The sequence below is a fragment of the Suillus paluster genome (genome assembly GCF_016628075.1).
Source record: "Suillus paluster strain FC165 chromosome Unknown EDB91scaffold_32, whole genome shotgun sequence".
Lineage (NCBI taxonomy): Eukaryota > Fungi > Basidiomycota > Agaricomycetes > Boletales > Suillaceae > Suillus > Suillus paluster.
The window spans coordinates 290780-306587 of NW_024537592.1; the positions used below are offsets into that span (position 1 = coordinate 290780).

The 15808-nt window shown below is 47.7% G+C and overlaps 5 protein-coding genes across 5 annotated transcripts; 4 read left to right on the forward strand and 1 right to left on the reverse strand.

The window, feature by feature from the left end:
• Window positions 1-741: 741 nt before the first annotated feature.
• EDB91DRAFT_459436 (major facilitator superfamily domain-containing protein) lies at window positions 742-2935 on the forward strand. The gene is made up of 9 exons (XM_041327337.1): window positions 742-772; window positions 843-1109; window positions 1162-1207; window positions 1267-1286; window positions 1350-1507; window positions 1555-1689; window positions 1753-1909; window positions 1959-2448; window positions 2499-2935. The coding sequence occupies exons 2-9, from the start codon at window positions 927-929 to the stop codon at window positions 2747-2749; spliced, it is 1440 nt and encodes a 479-aa protein (XP_041176390.1). The 5' UTR covers window positions 742-772; window positions 843-926; the 3' UTR covers window positions 2750-2935.
• Window positions 2936-4305: 1370 nt separating this feature from the next.
• Window positions 4306-5092, forward strand: EDB91DRAFT_459416 (uncharacterized protein). The gene is made up of 5 exons (XM_041327336.1): window positions 4306-4616; window positions 4669-4714; window positions 4773-4796; window positions 4905-5018; window positions 5066-5092. The coding sequence occupies exons 1-4, from the start codon at window positions 4431-4433 to the stop codon at window positions 4943-4945; spliced, it is 297 nt and encodes a 98-aa protein (XP_041176391.1). The 5' UTR covers window positions 4306-4430; the 3' UTR covers window positions 4946-5018; window positions 5066-5092.
• EDB91DRAFT_1138750 (major facilitator superfamily domain-containing protein) lies at window positions 4594-6613 on the forward strand. Its single transcript, XM_041318902.1, has 5 exons — window positions 4594-5018; window positions 5066-5200; window positions 5253-5409; window positions 5459-5948; window positions 5999-6613. Exons 1-5 carry the CDS (start codon window positions 4972-4974, stop codon window positions 6247-6249), a joined length of 1080 nt encoding a protein of 359 aa, XP_041176392.1. The 5' UTR covers window positions 4594-4971; the 3' UTR covers window positions 6250-6613.
• A 5605-nt stretch (window positions 6614-12218) lies between these two features.
• EDB91DRAFT_1138776 (MFS transporter) lies at window positions 12219-14146 on the forward strand. Its single transcript, XM_041318903.1, is given in 10 exon segments — window positions 12219-12422; window positions 12471-12510; window positions 12569-12588; window positions 12651-12811; window positions 12859-12993; window positions 13046-13202; window positions 13252-13743; window positions 13758-13759; window positions 13786-14100; window positions 14112-14146. The coding sequence occupies 9 exon segments, from the start codon at window positions 12228-12230 to the stop codon at window positions 14039-14041; spliced, it is 1458 nt and encodes a 485-aa protein (XP_041176393.1). The 5' UTR covers window positions 12219-12227; the 3' UTR covers window positions 14042-14100; window positions 14112-14146.
• Window positions 14014-15754, reverse strand: EDB91DRAFT_1289164 (uncharacterized protein; the record flags this gene model as incomplete). The annotated part of the gene is made up of 2 exons (XM_041324824.1): window positions 14014-15351; window positions 15392-15754. 2 exons carry the CDS (start codon window positions 15752-15754, stop codon window positions 14230-14232), a joined length of 1485 nt encoding a protein of 494 aa, XP_041176394.1. The 3' UTR covers window positions 14014-14229.
• Between the last annotated feature and the right edge of the window lie 54 nt (window positions 15755-15808).

A 15808-nucleotide genomic window follows, 5' to 3' on the forward strand; every position in this document is an offset into this window, starting at 1 on the left:
CAATACTGATAAATTTCTCTCCAGGACCAGGGGCGTATCTCCATGAAGCCAGATTCGATTCTAATGTAAGCATTACTCTATATCATATTTCAGGGATGTCAACAAGGAATTACCGCCTGAAGCCCTCACGGGTGACTTGATGTAAACTCCTGGCTGTATTTTTTTACTTTCTGAGTCTCAAGTCTCGCCTTTAATGATTTCGTATCTGATGCATCTTCGTTTCAGGGCTGATGTTTCTGTCGTTCGCATCCCCTTGGGTCTGCTGCGGAATTTCATGATGGTGAGCCTTATCTCATGTTCATTACTCCTCATATGATGTACTATCACGACGGTCTTCGTATCATCACTGCCGAAAGGGCCCGCCACAGCTCAATTTATTCGGGCACCCCCTCCTGATATTCTTATCATTATCTAATGATCTATCGACTCAATGGCTGACTATATCTTATTACCAGCCGCTGGCCAGGCCGCCGACGTAAGCTCCCTTCCTGTCCTTCTATTTCTCACTAGTATCATGCGGATGAGAATCACATCATAATTATCAACTAGAAGCTGTTGCTTAGCTGCGGCATTGATTATACACTTTTTCTGACTTTTGTTGGCCTTGCTACCGTTTTTGATTTGTAATCTGAAATCAAAACATTTCCAGGTCTGGTGACAGGATTTGAACTTGGTGCCAACGTGTAATGCAAATTGTTTGAGTAAACTTGAATACCGAGTACGGGATGGAGTTCTAAATTTCTCGGATCTCACTCCACGGGCAAGCTTCTGGGTTTGTGATTGGAAACGCCTTATTGATATGCAGATCTCCCAGCTGATGGACATGTTGACGTTTTAATCAGAATGACACCTTCTGGCCGCTCGAGTAGCCGACGTATATATAACTGGAGTCGTCGACCAGTTTTTTTACCTGTCAGTCGTTGAAGATGTCTTCTCCAGCACCTTCGGATTCTGGCATCGATGTCAATGAGCGTACTCCTCTTCTCGACCCAGGACAGCAAGGCCAGAAGAAGCCCACTCCCTTGCCAAAGCTTCAGATCTCGATTTTGTTGCTGGCACTGCTGGTCGAGCCAATTGCGTCTCAATCTATCTATCCCTACATCAACCAGGTCAGTGTTCTTTGCCACGTCAAAATCACGCTCTTTTGAATGTTCCATATAGCTTGTCAGTGAGTTGGACATCACTGGCGGCGATGAGCGGAAAGTCGGCGAGTAATCAGCTTTTTGCGCGAAGCAAACATCTGATGCTATTCCTTTGCTCATATAGGATATTACGCGGGGCTGATCGTAAGTTACGTGTCGTAGCATCTCCGCGTGTAAATCTAATCTATATCAAACTGATGATAGGAGTCCCTCTTTTTTGCCACTCAGGCACTGACCATCTTCCAATGGAGCCGTACATCGGATCGTATTGGACGTAAACCTGTTCTCTTGATAGGAATATTCGGGCTCTCCCTGTCAATGCTTTGTTTTGGGTTGTCCAAAACATTGTTGGGGCTCATTCTCAGGTGAGGAACAATTTTGGTCATCAATTACGCCTTCTGAATGAGTACAGTCGTTGCGTCACTGGCGCCTTGAATGGCAACATTGGAGTCATGAAGAGCATGATGGGTGAACTCACTGACTCCACCAACATGGCACAAGGCTTCGCCCTGATGCCTATTGGGTGGTCCTTGGGTGCTACTATTGGGTAAGTGCCCTTGCCTCATCTGGCGTAGAGGTTAGGTTGACATATACTTTTGAATATAAACAGTCCTATGATCGGTGGAACTCTAGAACATCCACAACATCATTTTCCTAATCTATTCAGCGGCGCATTTTGGTCGCGGTTCCCATATTTCCTGCCTAGTGCTGTTGCTGCGGCATTTGCAGTGACAAGTTTCCTAACGATCCTCTTCTTCTTAAAAGAAGTACGCACAACCCGCGCTCCCGCAAGACCCTTGATTAATGAATTTTCAGACACTGCCTAGACAACAACCGCAAGAGAAATCCACGTCTGTTCTCAACGTCGAAGCCCCCAACGTTTCCGATAATGCTGTTGAGGACTCACCTGTGACCATCCGTTCGCTCTTCGTGCCATCCATACTGATCCCTATCGCCAACTATGGCTGCATCGCTACTCTAGAAATCGCCATGTATGCACTTCAGCCTCTCTTTTATTCCACCCCAATCGAACTGGGTGGCCTTGGATTTGATCCTGTTACTATCGGTCTTTGGATGGGGGCTTACGGCATTGCCAACGGTGTCTTGCAGACAATGATTTTTGCACCGCTGGTAAACAAATTCGGTCCCAAGGTCGTTTTTCAGTTTTGCGAAGCGTGTTTTATTCCTATCTTTGCTCTCTTCCCCATCACCAACATCATTGCACGCCAGTATGGAATCAACTGGCTTGTCTGGTTTTCCCTCACGTGTTCGCTGATACTGGGTATTTTCATGGATATGACGTTCGGTGCGCTGGTTTCTGCGGTTCTTTGTTAATTGTAGCTAATTTGGTTTTAGGTTGTATACTGATGTTCATTACCGCCGCAGCTCCAAACAAGCGATCCTTGGGAGCCACGAATGGTCTTGCGCAAATGACAGCATCTATGGTTCGAGCTGTTGGCCCTGCCATGTCCACCTCAATGTTTGCATATTCTGTTCAGCATAAACTCATGGGCGGTTACGCCGTCTATGCCGTCCTCGTGACCGTGAGTTTGTTTGCTGTGAGGTTTGCTGCCAAACTCCCGGGAAACGCTGAAAAGAAGGCATGATCTTCGGCACCGTATAGTACTTAATTCATGTCACGCTATGATTTCAAGGTTTGCTTTGGTCTCCTGACCACAAAATCGAGTTTTAGATAACGAAGCAACTTACTTACGACACTTTATTCCATCACATGTACCCCAAAAGCAATGCGTTCTTGTCTGTACTTAGATAGCTCATGCACTGATCCGCGGTCCGAAGCTATTGAGAGCGCTGATTTGAGTCCACGTTAAGCAGTTCGACTTCAGTGCAATGTTTAAGTTCTTACTAGAAGTGCAAGATAGTACTGTGGGACGATCAGTTATGGACCCTTCATCGGTGAGAGGCCTTTCTTTACGTTGACAATTTGAAGCTTTCCCTAGCTTAAGCGAGCGCTCTCAATGGTGGAGAGGACTAGAAATCCGAGACTATACCAGGGATCGTTCAACGATAGTTTTTCGACAGGTCCAAACACTGATGTTGGACCACGGCGCTTGAACTTCGACGTTAATATTGCTAGTCATGGCCCATCTACTAGATCATCTAGTCAATTGAATCGGGTCATCATCCTGTTGGGAATTCGTCGTAACGTCATTTCTTCAACTTCTTCCTGTGACTTCCCAGGTTGGCTGATTGAAGATCCCGACGTCGGCGCCCGAAATGGCAGCCGCGGCGACATTCAAGTTTAGCACCAGACGTTCAACTGGCCGGTTAACATTCCTTTCATAATTTGCTGTGGTTATTCCCGGTCAGTATTTGATTGGCTGGTAGGTTGACCAAGTCACAATTGCCTAGCTATCCTAGCCTCGTCGCACACTCGCATGGGAACGACCGAATATTCACTGTTCTCGAAACGGGACCAACCGAATTCCGATGGTGGGGCCTCGTGATCTCGTCCCGAGGGATAAAGGCCCTCGATCGACGAATCTTAGCTACGAACCTTCCGTCCTAGCCCCAACCCACCCGTAAACTACCCTTACAGTGGGTCACCGGGTACTGATTGCCAGCTGGCCGGCCCTAAAGGGGACCGGTTGCAGTAGTGGCACAGACCATCCACTCCCGCCGTATACATAGGCTTAGTAGTAGTATCCCTAAAAGATAACGAAAAGTACAAGCGGTAGGGGTCCGCTTTACTAGTCGCCCTCTGGCCCTGCTGACAGACCCTTATCCTAGGAGACGGGTGACTGCGGCGGGAGCTAAGGCGATGGTCAGACTCTATGGCGCTTGCACGCATGTCGACGGTACTTTAAGTCTTTAGAAGTGCATTTAACGTACGCTTGAGAACGGAACGGCCTATTGCCTCCGTTCTCCGGTCTCGGATCCTGACAACTCTTACCATGTCGGCAAGCTGCCGTCACATTCCAGCAGCCGTCAAACAGTAATGAGTCAGTACTGGCCAATAAAATGAACTCTATCGACTTGTCTATCGATATGAATGTCAGTATTTCGTTGTCAAGCATGTCCTTAGTGTGGGTGGTCGCCGAGTTGCCGCCAATGCCAGCTCATATGTTCGTGATGAGCCGGGAACCCAGATCAAATGATGTTCTTCTTCGGGTAGGGAACCTACGCGGTAGCTGGTCAGCTAACGACTTGGGGCCGAAAAACTGGTAAACAACTTAACCTTGCCATGGATCTCGACTAGCCGGCGTATATATATACTTATGTAACTGGAAACGTCAACCGGTTCCCTGAACTTTGCCTTCGTTGAGAATGTCTTCTTCTGCAACACCTTCAAATTCTGGCGTCGGTGTCAACGAGCATACTCCTCTTCTCGACCCAGGACAGCAAGGCCCGAAGGAGCCCACTCCCTTGCCAAAGCTTCAGATATCAATTTTATTGCTGGCACTGCTGGTTGAGCCAATTGCATCTCAATCTATCTATCCTTACATCAATCAGGTTTGTATCCTTTACCAAATCAAAATCATCCTTGTTTCAACGTTCCATATAGCTTGTCAGTGAGTTGGACATCACTGGCGGTGATGAGCGGAAAGTCGGCAAGTAATCACCTTTGTGCGCGAAACAAGCATCTGATGCCGTTCCTTTGAAATACAGGATATTATGCGGGGCTGATCGTAAGTTGCGTCTGTCGTGGCATCTCCACGCGTAACTCTACTCTAATCTTTATCAAACATGATAGGAGTCTCTTTTCTTTGCCACTCAGGCGCTGACCACCTTGCATTGGAGCCGTGCTTCGGATCGTGTTGGCCGTAAACCTGTTCTCTTGATAGGGATCTTCGGGCTCTCCCTATCAATGTTGTGTTTTGGATTATCCAAGACACTGTTGCGGCTGATTCTCAGGTGAGGAAAAACTTTGGCAATGAATTTTGCCTGCTGAATTAGTACAGTCGTTGCATTACTGGAGCCTTGAATGGTGGCAGTGGAGTCATAAAGAGTATGATGGGTGAACTCACTGATTCTACCAACATGGCGCAAGGCTTTGCCCTGATACCTATTACGTGGTCCTTAGGTGCTACTATGGGGTACCTACCCTTTCTTCTTCTTCCGTATGGGGGCTAACATATACTTTTTGAGTCCTATGATTGGTGGAACTCTAGAACACCCTCAATATCATTTTCCTAATCTATTCCGTGGCGCATTCTGGTCGCAGTTCCCATACTTCCTTCCTAGCGCTGTTGCTGCAGCATTTGCAGTGGCAAGTTTCCTGACAATCCTCTTCTTCTTAAAAGAGGTACGCAGAACCCGTGCTCCCGCAAGATCCTTGACTGATGAATTTTCAGACACTGCCCAGACAACAGTCGCAAGAGAAATCCACGTCTACTCTCAACGTCGAAGCCCCCAACGTTCCCGTAAATGTCGTCAAGGACTCACCTATGTCTATGCGTTCGCTCTTTGTGCCATCCGTACTGATCCCTATCGCCAACTATGGGTGCATCGCCATTCTAGACATGGTCATATATGCACTTCAGCCTCTCTTTTATTCCACGCCAATCGAACTTGGTGGCCTCGGATTCGATCCTGTTGCTATCGGGTTTTGGATGGGAACTTGCGGCATTGTCGACGCTGCCTTGCTCACAATCATTTTTCCACCACTGGTAAACAAATTCGGTCTCAGGGCCGTTTTTCGCTCTTGCGAAGCATGTTTTATTCCTATCTTTGCTCTCTTCCCCATCACCAACATCATTGCACGCCAGTATGGAATCAACTGGCTTGTCTGGTTTTCCCTCACGTGTTCGCTGATACTAGGTGTTTTCATGCATATGACGTTCAGTGCGCTGGTTTCTCTGCGATTCCTCTGCTGTAGCTAATCTAATTTGTAGCTTGTAGCCAGATGTTCATTACCGCAGCCGCTCCCAACAGGCGATCCTTGGGAGCTACGAATGGTCTTGCGTCAATGACAGCATCCATCGTTCGAGCTGTTGGCCCTGCCATGTCCACCTCGATGTTCGCCTACTCTGTTCAGCATAACATCATGGGTGGTTACGCCGTCTATGCCGTCCTTGTGACTATGAGTGTCTTTGCTGTGAGGTTTGCTGGCACACTCCCGGGAAGCATTCAAAAGGAGGCATGATTTGCGGCACCATATTGATATAGTGATTGATTCACGCCACTCCGTGATTTCCAGGTTTGCTTTGGGTTGTTATACACTACACAAGATCACGAAGTACGATACTTTGTTCCATCTATGCACACGAAAAGCAAGGCGTTCTTTGCACTCAGAGACGCGTTAGGGATATCGGGAGTTCCATAGACTGGATCTAGATTGAATTGTCATACATATTATTACATAGAGTATGTCTCTCAAACAGGACAACAACTGTATTTTTTTTAAAAAGGTGTTCATTTATACAGCTTATGTGCTGATCCCTCGGAAAGCTATCCAGAGAGGAGAGGTGCAAAATAGTGTAGGACAATTAGCTATTAGTGACATGGAAATTTCGCAGAGTGTATCAACAAAGCAATCTGAGTCTAAAGCTGCTACTAGTTAAGAAGCAGCCCTATAGCGCAAGCACTGAAGCATTTGGCGGACTCGGAGGTAGGAACCTGGAACTCAGTGTTAAGAAGTTGCTCTGTTATCATGTGATTCCCGTGACTGGCAGTGTTGTCTAAGTACTGTTCAATTGAGCGACCAACATGCATTAGCATGCATCACGGCGTCAGTCTTGCTACCTTTAATAGAGAACAGCTATCACAGTGTTTTGCAGAACTATCTTCAGAGTTGTCGAAAGCCCAGCTGGTCGATAATTTGCAATCGCAACTAGCACAAGAATTCCGAACTGCCCATTTGCACTTCGCAACGACGCACAAAGGTTCCATTCATGGCGATCCAGCGTTTCGTCATGCATTTCAGTAAATGTGCTCGTCAATCGGTGTGGATCCGCTCGCTGGACCAAGGAAGGGCGGCTGGTGGGCAGATATGGTTGGAATGGGTGATTGACAGTATGAACAGGGGTTCAGATAGTGGACGTTTGTGTGAGCACGAGAAAAGAACGGAGGCGTGATAGAAATGGGGGAGTTTGTACGTATGGTAGGCAAGCTACGTGGCGTTGAGAGTGGTGTCATTACGGAGAAACATATCACAAGAAGCCTACAACTGCTCGGCGCTGGATACGAGGTCCTTGACGTTGATGGTGAAAAGAACATGGTGAGAAGTGTGATCAAGGGACTTGATGCAGATCAGGCTGTGATTCTTGCAGAAGCACAAGTAGGAGGATGAATTGTCGAAGGCTTGAAGTAATCTTGGAGAACCGTCGAGGATGGATTGCAAGAGACTGTGCTCGAGCTGCTCTGGAGAATATGCTTCTTAGAGACAGACTCCTCCGCTGGCTCGATTCTCAAGACGAACACTACGGGCAATTAGCCTATTGGGTCCCGTCTGCCATGCGTTGGGACGAGTAATTCACTCACCCATCCCATCAAGGTGTGTGAGCCGTATTTATGTTATGCTTTCCATACTCATATGATAACAGCCGATCACTTCCAATGGTTTCGATCGAGGTCAGTTCAGAGTTCGGCGAAAGGGCCACTCCCTCTTGTATCACATCATGTTGGATGTCGTGGACTGTGCACCGGTCAAAACGAAGACAAAACAGCGACTTCGGCTGGGCGCAAACCTAAAGAAATTGCCAACAGCTATAAAATTCATATCGATAGACTTACCACATGTGTTTACTTGTGGAGCTCAACGAAGAAGCTCCCACCTATTACGATGTTGTTCGGTCGGAATAAAATGGCAAGGGAGTGCGTGGCGGCATTCTGCTGCTCGTTTGACGCTCATCGCGGCGTCTGACACCTCAGTCAGTCAGCGCCTCGTCAAATGAGCGCCTCGACAGATTCGGCTGTGCAATCCCTTGTCATTGGGTATTTCACCCGACCAGGGTATCGTAATCACTCAGTGGGAACCCTTTTATTTTTCAAGTTTTACAAGTAAACAGAAGCGCTAAGGGGAAACAAAATGAAATTTGGTCTATTGATATGAAAGTACTTAGTGGATGAACACTAACCTAGATCATTCTACCAGAACCCTGAATGACTACGCCGCCTCGGCCCTCGGAGCGTATTGAATGGTGTTAAACCATTTATTTTTGAGGTCGACGGAAGTGAAAATTTCACAACGTCTATTGCCGTCAGTCTCCCCTAGGATGGACGAATGAAGATGACGGTCAACGTTCCTTCTATAATTTATCAAGATACTCGGATCCAGATGAGAAATTTTGCTGATCGGCGACAGGTGCAGAAATGTCACGCCTGTTCGCATCCTTCTCGGATAGCTTTCTGATACTTTCTGGTTGTGACATGAGCCAGCGAAGCGGATAATTTCGTGAAGCTCACCGATGCTGGGTATTATTTCGATGGACGAATGTCCTGAAAAGCAACGAATTCCTCATTCTCAATGCACGGGTCAAGTCTCACTGGCAAGATTCAGTAACGTCTGAACGACATAGGTATACGCACCTCCCACACAATATGAAAGTCACTGCGGTTTGTGGAATAAGCCCTGCCGAATATACACCACTGAGAGCTGCACTCAGCTACACTAATCAGACGGTCATAGTTTTCACGATCCGTGAAATACTGACAGTGAGACGACAAAGAAGTAGTTATCTATTTATGGAAGTCTACCGGTATTTTGGAACGGTAGCAGGTCAACTAACGACTGGGAGCCGAAAGACAGGTCGGCATCGTCATCGTGGCTCACTTTGTCATGGCCGCCGACGTATATATAAATGGAGCCGTCGACCAGTTGCTTTAATGTTGCCTGTCACTCGTTCAGGATGTCGTCTTCTGCAGTACCTTCAGATTCTGGCATCGATGACAATCAACATACTGCTCTTCTCGACGCCGGACAGCAAGACCAGAAGAAGTCCACGCCCTTGCCAAAGGTTCAGATCTTAATTTTGTTGCTGGCACTGCTGGTCGAGCCAATTGCGTCTCAATCTACGTCGGCCCTGCTATGTCCACCTCGATGTTTACATACTCTGTCCAGCATAACCTGATGGGCGGTTACGCCGTCTATCTGTTCTGGTGGTCATGAGTGTCTTTGCTATGAGATTAGCCACCAAACTCTCAGAAAAGAAGGCATGATGTGCGGCACCGTATAACCATATCTCAGTTTCGAATGCTGTATGAAACTGATAGCACTCGTGTCCACGCCTTTCACTCCCACCGCACTATGACCTTCCATGAAAGTCGTTGAAGTTTTGACAGCGCGCAAATTTGATTTTAGATGCAGCAAGAGAGAGTATAGAGCCATACGGATTATTGCCATCTGCTCCAGCTATTATCGTAGCACATACCAGTACTGGTCCATCAGTGCGAGGGATGGCAAGCTCCTCGTGGAAGGACCGAAAACGATTGTCGAAAGGAAAAGTCAGGAAATTTTGCGTCCGACTCTGCCGTCAGAATTGCTGGTTACATATTATTTTCCAACAAGCTGCTTTGGTTGAGGGATCGGCGAAGACGGAAACAATTTGTGCATCTGGCTATATCGCTCTTGGAGGTATCGGAAGAGACAGATGGCGCAAATGGACGCGCGATACTGGGATGTGCCTCTGTGGCGAGAGATGCAGCTGGCGCTGAAGTACCCAGGAGTTCGTGCGAGGACTGTGGTGGTGATATTGCCTCTCCAACACTATGTTTAACTTGTCCCCACGACCCGCATTAATTGCTGAGCTTCACCAAATTATCCGCTTCGCTGGCTCAAATCGCAATCAGAAAGTATCAGGAGGCTGTCCGAGAAGGATGCGAACATGCGTGAGCATTTCGGGACTCGCTGCATCAACTATTAAGTATCTCATCTGGATCCAAGTCCGAAAATAGAGCGAATAGGCCATTCTATTCTTGATACGTTTGATGTACCAGCTCCACAGCGTTCGGAAGTGAGTTAATAGTACGGCTTCCACATAACACCCGTTCAAATCGATGCTCACCTGCACCTAGTACATGTGCAGGCTTTGGCTGCGCACTATCCAATTGGTTTTCTGAGATCGGTCATGCCAAGCGTCCATACTAATGCTGTAGATAGTACTCAATATTTGTTTAAAAACATGCGAAGAAATATAATACTTATGTTCAAGTTATTGGAAGGAACAACGTAGTGGTAGGAAATTAATGCCAACAGATCCGCCGGGACTCAGTGATTGCCACTGGTTGGTCAAACGCGGTCGGGAATTGCCGTCTCAAGACGAGAAACTAGTAGCCACTACTTAGTCGGGGATGAAAGTTGACATCCGTCTTAACTTATTAAGTGGTTTGTCTATCATAGGGGAGACTAACGGCAGATAGATTGAATTTTTCACTTCCGTCAAAGATGGTCGCGTTTTATGTTCGACTCAGTCCACAGTTGTTTGTCCATATTCTGGAACTTGAACGCGACTGTTGAATATGGAGCAGCGCTATATGGCGTGCCAGCACAGGTGCATACTCTGATAACTTCTTTTGCGCTGACAACCAGTAGGTCTTCTGGCGTCCTGTATATAGAAAGCAAGGCGGAAAATTTGGCTACCTGCGCCATATAGTGAGTGGCATTCTTGCAGGGGAAGTGCCACCCTTAGATGCCCGAAGTCTTCCGACGAGTAAGCCTGTCTCTTTTTATGGAATCGGCTGTGGCTGATCGAGCGATCGAACAGATGCGGAGACATCACCTTGGCGCAGGTGAGGTACTTCAACGATTGGGCGCTCGATATGCGTAGTCCTCCGTCGACACCAGAGGATGCTGAGTCAAACCGGTCGGATGGGACGGGTGTTCCAGAAAGTTCTGGATCGAAACTTTCTGAAGACGAGAACCTATAATGCGCATCAGCTTGCCTTAAACCAATCACTTGAAATTCCAGAATCGACGGCAATTTATAGGAGGAACATTGTCATGTTCATTCGTCAACTTTGTCGTAGTCATTTCTGGTTCTTGTTAGGATGATCAAGGTTAGTGACTATAATTTAACTAGGTCATTCAACAATGAATTTTCCACTTCATGGCGAGCGTCTCATGGCACTGCTTTTTGTCATAGTTACCCAGCTGTTCTCTTCCATCTGTACCTATTACTCCACAAATCTCACAGAACCCGTTTATCGTGATAAGCCACTTACATCAAGGGGTTTGTCCGGAGTCAGGGTGAGTTGGGTTACCCGTTACGCCATTCGTTGGTCTATGTTTTTACACGATGAACCATTCATTCAAACTAGAGTATCTGGGCCCTTCTATGGCCAAATGCTTTGCAGGTATCTGTCGATCTTGAATACATTGATCCCTCTTCTATGTCGATTCTTCTTGGCCAGTCCTCATCATTTCTCTTCAGGACCAGGAGCGTATCCCCATGAAGCAGGATTCGATTCTCATGTAAGTACTACTCTTTATATCGTGTTTCAGGGATGTTAACAAGGAGTTACCGTCTGACGCCCTACCGGGTTACTTGAGGTACATTCCTGGCTGTTTTTACGTTCTCAGTCTAGTCTATTCTCGCCTTAAATGATGTCGTTCTGATGCAACTTGGTTTCAGGGCTGACATCCCTGTCATGCGCATCCCCTGAGTGTGTACCTCGGAATTTCATGATGGTGAGCCTTATGTCATACCCATTGCTTTACATGTGATGTACTATCACGACGGTCTTCATGTCATCACTGCCGAAAAGGCCCGCCACAGTTCAATTCATTCGGGCACCCCTTAGTGATGCTCTTCTTATCATTCAATTGACTCAATGGCTGACCATGTCTCCTCACGACCAGATGATGCCCGTGAGTTCCCTTCCTGTCCTTCTATTTGCAGATTCAATCCAGGTCCGACAGGGGTTTGAGTGTGTAGCGTTAACGTTGAATGCAGATTGTATGAACAAACTTAAGCATGCGATGGAGTTGCAAATTTGCCAAGTATTACTCCATGGGCAAGCTTTCCTGGATTTGTGAATGGAAATACCTTATTGATTACGCAGATCTCCCAGCCGATACAGGTCGACATCCCAATCATAATGCAACCTTCTGGCCGCTCGAGTAGCTGGCGAATATATAACTGTAGCCGTTGCCCACTTCCTTTGAAGTGCCGTGACTCGTTGAGGATGTCTTCTTCTGCAGCACCTTCAGATTCTGTCATCGATGTTAATGAACATACTCCTCTTCTCGACCCAGGACAGCAAGGCCAGCAGAAGCCCACTCCCTTGCCAAAGCTTCAGATCTCAATTTTATTGCTGGCACTGCTGATCGAGCCAATTGCGTCTCAATCTATCTATCCCTACATCAATCAGGTTGGTATCCATTGCCACGTCAAAACACCCTTTTTGAAATGTCCCGTGTAGCTTGTTAGTGAGTTGGACATCACTGGCGGCGATGAGCGGAAAGTCGGCGAGTAATCACTTTGTGCACGAAACAAGCATCTCATGCCGTTCCTTTGAACATACAGGATATTATGCGGGGCTTATCGTAAGTTGCGCCTGCCGGAGCATCGCCGCGTGTAACGTCAATCTTTATCAAACTCATGATAGGAGTCTCTCTTTTTTGCCACTCAAGCGCTGACCATCTTCCAATGGAGCCGTACGTCAGATCGTATTGGACGTAAACCTGTTATCTTGACAGGACTCTTCGGAATCTCCCTATCGATGCTTTGTTTTGGGTTATCCAAGACATTGCTGGGGCTGATTCTCAGGTGAGGAAACACTTTGGCAATCAATTTTGCTCTCTGAATGAGTGCAGTCGTTGCATTACTGGTGCTTTGAATGGCAACATTGGAGTCATAAAGAGCATGTTAGGTGAACTCACTGACTCCACCAACATGGCGCAAGGCTTCGCCCTGATGCCTATTGCGTGGTCCTTGGGTGCTACCATTGGGTATGTCCCCTCCTCGTATTTCGTACAGAGGTTGACGTATACTTTTTGAAAGTCCTATGATCGGTGGAACTCTAGAACACCCTCAACATCATTTTCCTAGTCTATTCTCTGGCGCATTCTGGTCGCAGTTCCCGTACTTTCTGCCTAGCGCCGTCGCTGCAACTTTTGCGGCCACAAGTTCCCTGATGATTCTTTTCTTCTTAAAAGAAGTACGCAGAACCCGTGCTTCGGCAGTATCCTTGGCTGACAATTTTCTAGACTCTTCCCAGACAACAGACGCGAGAGAAATCTGTGTCTCCTCTTAATTGCGAAGCCCCTGATATTATCAAGAATGCCGTCGAGGACTCACCCGTGTCTATCCGTTCGCTCTTCGTGCCATCCGTACTGATCCCTATCGCCAACTATGGCTGCATCTCCATTCTAGAAATTGTCATCAATGCACTTCAGCCCCTCTTTTATTCCACGCCGATCGAACTAGGTGGCCTCGGATTTGATCCCGTTACAATTGGCTTTTGGATGGGGGCTTTCGGCATTGTCAACGGTGTCCTTCAGACAATGATTTTTGCCCCGCTGGTAAACAAATTCGGTCCCAAGACCGTTTTTCAGGCTTGCGAAGCGTGTTTTATTCCTATCTTCGCTCTCTTCCCCATCACCAACATCGTTGCACGCCAATATGGAGTCAACTGGCTTGTCTGGGTTCTCCTTACATGTTCGCTGATCCTGGGTGTTTTCATGGATATGTCGTTCGGTGCACCACTTTCCCGTGATTCCTCCACTGTGGCTCATCTGATTTATAGGCTGTAACCTGATGTTTATTACCGCAGCAGCTCCAAACAAGCGATCGTTGGGAGCCACCAATGGTCTTGCGCAGATGACAGGATCTATCGTTCGAGCCGTTGGCCCTGCCATGTCCACCTCGATGTTTGCATATTCTGTTCAGCATAATCTCATGGGCGGGTATGCCGTCCATGCCGTCCTGGTGACTATGAGTGTGTTTGCTGTGATATTTTCTTCCAAACTCCCGGAAAGCGCTGAAAAGAAGGCATGATATTCGGCACCGTATAGCGCTTGATTCATATCACGCCATGATTTCAAGGTTTGCTTCGGGTCGTCACATATCTCCTGACCACAAAATCGAGTATTAGATAACGAAATACGATACTTTGTACATCACATGCACTTGACAAGCAATGCATTGTAAATAGGTTATGCACTCATGGAAAGCTATTCAGAGAGCTAGTTTGAGTCCACGTCGAGGAGTTCAACTTGAGTGTACCGCTTGAGCGCCTCATAGAGGTGCAAAATAGTGGGACAATCAGATATTGGCCCTTCAACCAACGGCGCTTGAACTTCGCCATCATCATTGCTAGTTATGGCATCTAGCCAATCGACCACAAGGGTCAGACGATCCCGTTGGAAAGGTCGTAACGTCAGTCTTCTCATCTTTCTCCAGCTTCCTCCTGTCACTCCCCAGCTTGGCTGATTGAAGATCCCGACGTCGGCTCCCGAAATGGTCAATTGTTCTACTCCGGGAAAGGCCTGGATGAACGCAGCAGATGCAGTGATGCTGGCAGCATTGTTTAGCACGAGACGTTCGACGAGAGGGAATTTAGGTGTGGGTTCTTCACATCCCTTTTTGAGAAGTAGATCGGAGATGTCCTGGCCTTCAATAAAGCTGTCTGGGTAGACAAGCTCAAAGTGCCGCAGATCTGGTGCCATGATCATTGCGATGAGGTTCCGCAGGTAGCGGGGCCGGACGTTATTAGGATGGAAAATTAAAGTCTGTAAACGAGGCAACGTGATGTTGTCATCGTCCTCCAGATTTGTGGTTGATTTGACACAAACAAGTTCTCCGTAAAGCGAAAGGGAGACTAAGCTCGGCATTCGCAAAAGCAATGCACGGAAGCCTTGAAGTTCCGTCATCGTCTTTAGAGCTCTCGCATCTCCTTCACGGAGCCGAAGAGTAAGATGCGTTAAGCCAATGAAGCAATAATCGTGATGGCGTAAACAGGGGGAGCGTGCTGTGAGAACTATGTTTTCGACATCAATGGACCGAAGGTTGGGTGCTGATCTGCCCATAAGGAGAGTCGCAGGACACATCTGCCCAGGCTGCTGGGCTGTGAAGGTAACTTGCTGAAGTGCGTCGAAAGACCCGACGGTACGCAGAATAAAGGAAAGACTCGCAAGAAGGGCGTCGCAGGACGCGCCAACTGTTATACGACGCCAGCGAGACGCGGACGGGAGGACTGCGGCTAGGGTGTGTTCGAAGTGATGAGGCCTTGTGAAAGAATCTCGATAATCCCACCATCCCCAGACTTCCACATCAAGAGGAAGCGCAGCGGAACGCAGAAGATGTAGCTTGCATGTCACGTTCGTCCGCGTCAGGGGTCACACAGACCCGCGTCCACAGCCGAGGGGTATGCAGAGCTATCCTTCGCCAGCGAAGCGATACGCGCGATATCGCGCTCTCAACCTTTGTCCGTGACTGCACGTCCTGGCTCAAAACCGCTTCCTCGAAAATTGCAAGTAAAGTTTCATCGGGAAGGCGGGAGGCTGGAGAAATGCGCTTCACACATTCGCTTGCCCGAGTACGTATTATAGACAGCGTACTACGGACGGAGACCAAAGCCTCCGAGAGATCCTTGATTTGTGATGTGAGTTCGAGTTCCTTCCTGTCAAGGTGTGCTGCCTCCGTTTGCAGCACTTGGAAGAGTTCTATGACAATACTGGGTTGGCAGGTACTTTGTGAAGGTCGTAACATGGTGGAAGAGTGCAGCAGGTCGTTACCGGGCATACTAAACCGAAACTAATGCCC